At 41.5% G+C, this 9,123-nt stretch overlaps 1 protein-coding gene across 1 annotated transcript; it reads left to right on the top strand.

Moving 5' to 3' along the window:
• Nucleotides 1–4,798, top strand: sgtb (small glutamine rich tetratricopeptide repeat co-chaperone beta). The gene is made up of 11 exons (XM_085358472.1): nt 1–100; nt 413–516; nt 654–729; nt 1,836–1,935; nt 2,169–2,273; nt 2,372–2,510; nt 2,625–2,687; nt 3,088–3,125; nt 3,220–3,303; nt 4,491–4,611; nt 4,739–4,798. The coding sequence occupies exons 1-10, from the start codon at nt 1–3 to the stop codon at nt 4,600–4,602; spliced, it is 921 nt and encodes a 306-aa protein (XP_085214598.1). The 3' UTR covers nt 4,603–4,611; nt 4,739–4,798.
• Nucleotides 4,799–9,123: the final 4,325 nt, after the last annotated feature.

Below are 9,123 nucleotides of genomic sequence, written 5' to 3'. Positions count from 1 at the left end.
ATGGCTGTGGAAAAGCGCTTGGCATTCTCTATTGTGCAGTTCCTACGAGATCAAACACATTGTGGTACTTTAAATTCTGATGAGCAGGAAAGCCTCGAAGGTAGGTCAACTCACTGCACTTATGCCTTAGAAAGTGTCTGTGCAAACACTGGGCACTCTGCCTTGTCTCATCCATTTCAGAGTTCTGAATCTGCACAAACTGTACATACATTATGTCCCTTTTCTTGATAGTAAGCTAAGGACTGTCAAGGTAGTAAGAAAACATGACCAAAATCAGGCTTTGATAAGCAGTGCAGTTGAAGAGAATTATTCAAATAACTTGCTCTGAGCGTACAGCCAAGTTCTGACTCAACATGATTGTCCAGTTAACTCGAAACTACTCTGTCATATGTTGGCTGATTCTCCACCACAGTTGCTATACAGTGCTTGGAGACCACCTTCAAGATCAGCTCCAGTGACTGTCATCTTGCAGTGCCACAGTCACTTAGAGAGATATTCCTCAATGCCCTGCTCAAGGTGGGTAGTGAACACTTTAAAGTACTGTAAAATACATAGTACAATTATGCCGACTTAATTACACCGCTGCTTTTTTGTGTCAAGTCAGAATGTCCTGTGTGTTTATTCACTGACTCTTTTATTTTTCATTTTCACAGAATGACAATCTAACCATACCAGAGAGCTCCCCATCTCCTGAAGACATCGAACGAGCAGAGCTGCTTAAGAATGAAGGTAGTAATCTTGAAACACTTCACATCTGATTACATTAGGTTCATAAATAAATATGGTGAGCTTCTATATTAAATGTTTTGCATCAGCTCTGATGCGCTTCAGTGGACATGTATGCATTATCTTATTTTGTATTATTAGTACTTAATTTATAATTTCCTATTATCACTGTTTTGTTGATCATATTAAACATGGACAAAGTTTGAAATAATCCCTAAACTTCTACCTTTCTGTGTCTGCTCTTGCTTTCTTGTAAATTCATCCTCCACAGGGTTTGGAATGTTTTATTGAATTGTGCTGTCAAATTGTTGTGGGTGGGGACCACACTGATTACATTTGTCGAGATGTAAATGATTCTGTAGCAGTGCAAGTTCAGTTGATGTTTCTCAAGTGCATTTGAATCTAATTTTGTGTTATTTTCCTCATTATCTATCATATATACACTGTTAAGGTGATGGAGGCTCATATTAAAAAGGCCTCATTGAGCCAAAAGCTCAGGCTTCATCAGTGCAGTGGGATCCTATTCCTGGCTGTATATGCTGCCCGGAGACTGGAATGTGCTGTCTGGCCTCTGTTGGGTCATAGTGAGGGCTCCAGACACTGGTGGAGGCCTTCCTGCATGTTTCTGTGTCGACATGTTGGCGTCCACTGCCACTTTGTCTTTGCTCTTGGTTGCGGCGACTGGGGGTTTCTGGGCGGGTGTATGGGTGTTTGCTCTCTGATGATTTGGGTGGCCTTGATGGGAGTAGGCGTGTTCTGATGTTTCTGCTGTTTCTCTGTCCTTGCTTGAGTGTTTAGTTTCGGGGTTTTATTCTGGTGGTTGGATGTTGGAGAGGATTATGCATGTATGTTCACAAGTTTAAAAAAGGTGGAGGGTGGTGTTCAGATTTCTGAACCTGTAGCTGGTGGCACATGAAACATGTCAATTTGCTTTCACCTACAAGATTTAAAAACCTGCCAATGCTTTTCTAAAGCTCAAGAAAAGGAAAAAAAGACACATCTATCACCCTAAAGCTGAATTGTCATCCTATTTTTCCATAAGATTGACTGAACCAGTCATGAGCTTTATGTTAACTTTGTTGTTATAACTACACACTTTGTTTCTTTAGGAAACAATCACATGAAGGAGGAGAACTACAGGAGTGCAGTGGAGTGCTACACAAAGGCCATTGATCTGGATCTAAGAAATGCTGTGTACTACTGCAACAGGTATTTACTGAACTGATATTTTACGCTGTTACTTATCTGAACTTAATTTTGTCCCTTAATCATGATTTGCACATTTGTTTAATATAATAGCAGACAGTAGACAAACAAAGCAGAGCCAAATGTGATGTAATGCTTGAACTGTTCGAGAAAGTGCTTGCTGACCGATTCCCTCCCTTTTTCATTACCCACCTGAACACAAACATTACACAGCGCTCTGAATTTATTACTTGCAGGGCTGCAGCTCACAGTAAGCTGGGGAATTATACCGAAGCAACTAGTGACTGTGAGAGAGCCATCGGGATTGATCCGACCTACAGCAAAGCATACGGGAGGATGGGGTTGGGTCATTTACTATTAACAAGTCATTTTGAAATAAACTGCTCTCTCCATAATATTTTCCAAAAATGACTGCTCACTGTTTCCTCTGTGGTTTCAGGTTGGCATTGACAGCTATGAACAAGTATCCAGAGGCAATTACCTACTTCAAGAAAGCTTTGGTATTGGACCCCGAGAATGACACGTACAAATCCAACCTGAAAATCGCAGAGCAGAAGCAGAAAGAAGCAACCAGCCCTGTGAGTAGAAACAAGCCTCTTGCTTTTAATCCTCTCCACATGTGTAGCATAATGTAATTGGGATTAATGTTGATATTTTCTTATTGGACTGTCGTTTACACATCTCTGCCACAGATAGCAGCTGGACTGGGATTTGACATGGCTAGTTTAATCAACAACCCAGCCTTCATCAGCATGGTAAGAGCATGAGTTCTAACAGGCGCAGCTTCCATTCAGGAGCCTCAGGATTGGTTTTATTTTTTACTGGATTAGTCCCATGAGTGATAGTTAGCCTGTTAAACAACCGCAGTAATTGTCTAGTAGAAATGAGAGCCTGACAACCCGAGCTCATTAAATTATGACACACGGGAGCGTGCGTTTGGCCGAGAATGTTTTTTCCGAGCACGCCAGGATTTTATTGCAGCATCAAGGACAAGACACATCTAAATCCGATAGCTGTGTATGCGCATTCAGGCCCCACAGCGCTAGATGGTAGATTGTTCTTCTGACAAAATTGCCAGTGTGATAAAAAATAAATTGCCCTTTTATTATGTACGTGAGAAACACATCAAGAATTGCTGTTGATTTCTCTTTGCAGGCTGCCAGCGTGATGCAGAACCAGCAGGTACAACAGCTGTAAGTCGAACTTTATGCATTTACTTCAGCATTCAAGTGTAGTTTCAAAAGACGAGTCCCACCGTGAACTGACGAACTGTGTCACTGTGCTCAGCATGTCAGGAATGATGTCTAATGCAGTGGGAGGCCCTGCAGCAGGAGTAGGAGGGCTCTCAGACATTTCCAGCTTGATTGAAGCGTAAGTACACTGAATGAAAAATTAAAAGCATTGCTTAATTACACCATTATTTAGTTGAGCTAAATGACCTTTTTATATGTACTTTTTATACTGAAAGATGTGGCAGTTTCTTTGTAAAGTCTTTATATTGCATCTCGCTGTAGAGTAATGCGCTGTACAGTTCCCCAGATAAACCATATCAACTTGACACATTCAACAAACCGGATAAAATGTGTTTACTTGTCAGCTGTAGAGAGGATTTAAGGAGAACTTGTTACCTATGAGTGTTTTTTGTGTCAGCTACTGTAGCTACTGATATTGATCTGACTCTTGGCAAGGGACAGCTGGGCAGTAAATTCCCCAAATTGTACCGAGATTTATTTCAACCTTTCTGAAACAATACTTGCAGTTTTGACAATATTGGTTGTAATATTTTATCCCTGTTGCCTTGTCTGGATGTGCAAACCCACTCTGGGGTGTTAAAGTACCTGTTTGCAGATTCTGAATGATTGAAAGGATTTTAAAGCAGGGACAGAAGGCACAGCTGTTAGAGTTGCTACAATCTAACTGATGTGATATTTTCATGTTACAGAATCCTAAACAGACATCACTCATTAACTGGGAACTCGGCATCAAAAAGCTGCACTGCAGTACTGTGCAAAAGCCTCGAGCCACGCCTAATTTCTTTATATTTTGCTTCCAACGAGCCAGACTTTCTTTTAATTTTTAAATTGGTTTTGAGCAGTAGTTCTCCTAAAGGTCTTTGGCTATGTTTTCACTCATTTTCTTTCCCGTCCTTGTACCTGACCACCTTCAAGCTACTTAACACTGACCTTCAAGCATAAAAAAGATTTGTAGCTCAAGAGGTAAACTAGTGTTGTGTCAACACTCAACAAATAACTTAGGAAAGATTGTTGCTAGCAGCCTGTCACAAAAACACAGAATTTGTTCCCACTTCTTTAGTTAAACATATGAAAGTTGGCAAACATAATACTATAGTACAATAGTATAATACTATTACTATATAGTGTTATAGGGCAGCACAGTGGTGCTGACTTAGTGTGCAATACACATATTGGTACAATATCATACATATTGTGAAGAGACATGACCAGGCAACAGGCATTATTTTTTTTAAGAACAGAACAATTCGTCGTGCTGTTCCTGTTCTCGTTGAAAAGAATTCAGCTAAGTTATCTTTCTCTCAGAGGACAACAGTTTGCCCAGCAGATCCAGCAGCAGAACCCAGAGCTCATTGAACAGCTGAGGAACCACATCCGGAGCCGTTCCTTTAGCGGCAGCGCCGAGGAGCACTCATGATCTAGTCAGGTATTTTCTTTTTAAAAAATGTTCTATTTAGGTATTTATTTAATATTTCAAAATCAAACCTGTAGCTAACTAAAAAAACAAACTTGGATCATATTTGTTTTATTAACATTTAATGTTTTTATTTCAGCCTCATGATTTTTTTGTTTTTCCAAGGAAGGGCATCCATATGGCGCGATCACAATCTCTACACCCATTTCTTAAAGTCAGGCCCCCGGCATAGCTGGAATAAAGAGACAAGGATGGGGTTTTAGGCACTTTACTGTGACTAAAGGCTCTGGAGTGGAGATATGAGAGCCTGGAGATTGGACCATGAAGTGAAGCATCTCACACATTTAGGACAACACATGTAAACACTAACCATAAAAAAGAGCCACGAATGCATTCAGCCTACCGACAGAATACGAGTAACTATTTTCTTCAGAACTTCTTTCCGTCCTTCAGAGATCATGTTTTCTGTGTGCTGAAATGACCGCCCTCTTCATGTTGTGATTTTAGGGGTTCCTTCTGTCAAGTCATGATAAATGGAGGGTTTGAGAGGAATGTACTTTTACAGCATTGTGGAGAGCACTTCGGCTTTCCCTCATAATAATACACATCGGGTTTATATGATTTGTTTAGTCTTATTTTTGTAGACAGAATGCACTGTACTTGTTTATTGGGTGATGAACACCGTTCGTTCCTGAGACTCACATCAGTGGTTTTCAGTGAGTACTACTTAACTTATTTAAGACAACAGTCTAATTGTATACCAGTGTTTGCCGCCTGCATTATGTTGTTACAGCACTTTAGCTAAAATTAACATCCTAACTTTAAGCCTATTTAATTTCTGATTAACTACTTACAGCATATTCATATTGTTCATTTTGCATGCTGTTGAATCTGGTATTTGAGATCAGATGCTTTATGGAAACACAGGTATGCTAAGGCAGCACATTGTTTTGTCAAACCATATAAATAATAAATGTCTTGAAACGAAACTACTCACATGCGCCTTTATGTCTTTGAATTAATGTCATTATTATATGAAAAGAATCATTGTTTACTGTCAGTGAACCACTTTTTTATTACATGAAGGTAATTACACACATATTCATACTGTGCTATTTTTCAGTGCCTGAGCACTTTTCTTTACAAAACATTTACACACCCAACTTGTAACTCAGGGTTCTGCATCTTGCCCAAGGATACTTCAAGATCAAGTGTTTTGAACTTGATACTGATCGGGTCTGTGAAGTTAACAGAAGGGGGTTGTTAATGTGTTTCAGCTGCTTTGGTGTAAATGAAATTAACAAGTGCACTAGAGAGGCAACAGTGAGACAGTCCCCAAAATAGCAATGGTTCTACAGGTGCAGTTTTTCCACCTCATCTTTTGCCACTGTTTTTTCACTAGTTTTGCATTTTGCTAGGGTCAGTGTTATGACTGGTAGCATGAGGTGATACCTGGACCCTACAGGTAGTCAAACTTGTCCAGGATGCCACATCATCACGTGCCACTGCCAGAAAGATTGCTGTATGCTGCAAGAGCATGGAGGAGATTTCAGAAAACAGGCAGTTATTAGGAAAGCTGTACAGGGCTGTAAAAGGTCCTTAACCCATCAGCAGAAATAGTATCCGCTCCTTTGTGTGAGGAGGAACAGGATGAGTACGGCTATACCCTTTTTGGTGTTTACACGTTTTCTTCTCTGCAGTAATTTTTCTTTTACTTTAGTTGTGTGACCAAAAATGCTCTCCACCATCACAATTCATGCAAAAGCCAGTGTTTTGCAGAACCTTGTGCTATTGACATAAGCAGCTGAGTCATGTTCACGTTGTTACAGAACAGACTTTGATACAGTGGCCGTTCAGTGTCAGTGAAATCACGTCAGGCAAGGAAATTAAAGATGAGGACACACTTCAAATCAGCTGTTATTCTGACCAAAGACCATACCAGATTGATCTGCTTCACATAATTTCAAATTAAGTTTTCCTTTTGAGCTCAATAAACTGTTCACTGACAAAGAACTTTAGTTTTTGCAAACAAATACAAGATTTTGGATGAACCACCACTTTTCAAGTTATCCATAGTCATAAAGACCAGAACATCAAGACCCAGACACAGTCACAAGTTTAATAGTCTTTATTAGGAACATGAGAACTTCAACTAGAATTTGGAGTTGGTAAGCAAGAGTAGGATTATTTACAGGGGCCACTCTGAGGACTCTTTGGTAAAGGAGACCCCACAGTGAGTGAGACCTGGAACAGGAAAGTATAGTGATCAAAAAAATGAAGGGAACTTTTTAATCAGAGTACAGCATCAAGTCAGTTGAACTTGTGGGATACTGATGTGATCAGTTAAGTAAGAGAGGCGGTTGTTAATAAGTTTCAGCCGCTTTGGTGTTAAATACAGTAACAGTAGCAGAACTAGAGGGGCAAAAATGAGACACCCCCCAAAACAGGAATGTTTTTTCTTCTTCATCTTTTCTGTTTTATTTATTTTTTTACTAGTTTTGCATTTTGTTAGGATCAGTGTCATCACTGGTAGCATGAGGGGATACCTGGACCCTACAGGTAGTCCAACTTCTCCAGGATACCACATGAGTGTGTGCCACTGCCAGAAAGTTTGCTGTGTGTCTCCCAGCACAGTCCCAAGACCATGGAGATTCCAGGAAACAGGTTGTTACTAGGAGAGCTTGACAGGGCCAGAGAAGGTCTTGAACTCATCAGCAGGATCGGTTTTTGCTCCTTTGTGCAAGGAGGAACAGAGTGAGTTCTGCTATAGCCCTACAAAATCACCTCCAGCAGGACATTGGTGTAAATGTCTGACCAAACAATCAGAAGCAGACTTCATGAGAGTGGCCCGAGAGTCCGACATCCTCTACTACCTGTGTATGTATGTGTATTTTTTATATTTATATATGAATTGTACAAGATCAATGGGACCCTAAGAGCCTTCATCAGGAACTCAATGGGGATGTGGCGTACAACACTAGAGGCCAACTCCAAGCCCATAGCACAAGTCACCATCAAGTGCGGGATCTACCAAGGAGATGCTCTGTCCCCACTGCTGTTCTGCATAGGCCTGAACCCCCTCAGTGAGATCATTAACAAGGCTGGCTACGGATACCGACTACGGAACGGAGCAGTTGTCAGCCACCTCCTGTACATGGATGACATCAAGCTGTATGCCAAGAGTGAACGAGACATCGATTCACTGATCCACACTACCAGGCTATACAGCAATGACATTGGAATGTCATTCGGACTGGAGAAGTGTAGTCGGATGGTAACAAAGAGAGGGAAGGTAGTCAGAACTGAGGGGATTGAACTACCAGAAGGCAACATTGCAGACATAGAGGACAGTTACAAGTACCTGGGGATCCCGCAGGCGAATGGGAACCATGAAGAGGCCGCTAGAAAAGCTGCAACCACCAAGTACCTGCAGAGGGTCAGGCAAGTCCTGAGGAGTCAGCTGAATGGTAAGAACAAGATCCGGGCCATCAACACGTACGCCCTGCCCGTGATCAGGTACCCTGCTGGGGTAATAGGCTGGCCAAAGGAGGAGATAGAAGCCACTGACCAGGGCCGTGCAGAGAGGTTTAAAGGGGCGGGTGCTCAAAGTTAAAAAGGGGCACATTGAACCAGACTGAATAACAACAACACACATTCATCAAGAATCTAATATGGGCAACAAGGCAAAGCAAACGTCACCGATGTTTTACCTGATGGGTACATGGTAAATGGCCTGCATTTGTATAGCGCTTTTCTAGTCCTTAAGGACCCCAAAGCGCTTTACACTACATTCAGTCATTCACCCATTCACACAAGCTACATTGTAGCCACAGCCACCCTGGGGCGCACTGACAGAGGCGAGGCTGCCGGACACTGGCGCCACCGGGCCCTCTGACCACCAGTAGGCAAACATGGGGTTAGTATCTTGCCCAAGGATATTTGGCATGCAGCAGAGATCGAACCACCGACCTTCTGATTAGTGGTTGACCTGCTCTGCCACCTGAGCTACAGCCACAGTACAATGTTGCTGTTGAGGGGTTTCTGCTGCTCCTGCTGCTGATAGTGCTGGAGGGCAGGGCTGTGTTGATCTGAGACTGTAGACATTAAAAAGTCCATAGGAGAGATGGTAGCTGATTAAACAAGTATCATGAGATAATAACAAAATGCAAAGATTAGTGACAGCGCTTGGATGTCTTGCCTGTGAATCACTCTTTGCTTCTCTTCTTCCTTCCATCCCATCATTTCATATATCACTCTCCACTTGCTGTCCATCTGAGAACAAGGCACAACTTGCTATTGCAATAAACTATAATTTAATTATCCACACCTAACAACTCTTGGACTTAATCTAAATGATGACAGAAAAATGTTATAGCCCTGCCTTTAGTAGCCTCACACAGCTCCTGCTGTTTCCAAAAACTCATTGATCAAGTCAGTACATGTCTGTGCCTTTGTAAGAGTTTTAATAACAAAAGCCAACACAGATGCCATGAAGCACCTTTTTAAAAGCAATATTAAATCAAA

The sequence above is a fragment of the Diplotaxodon limnothrissa genome, linkage group LG7, assembly GCF_057381915.1.
Source record: "Diplotaxodon limnothrissa isolate DT_005_m linkage group LG7, D_limnothrissa_male_GT1.1, whole genome shotgun sequence".
In the NCBI taxonomy this organism is placed as follows: Eukaryota; Metazoa; Chordata; class Actinopteri; order Cichliformes; family Cichlidae; genus Diplotaxodon; species Diplotaxodon limnothrissa.
The sequence above is the reverse complement of the archived record's forward strand: the minus strand, read 5'-3'. Positions and strand labels throughout refer to the sequence as shown.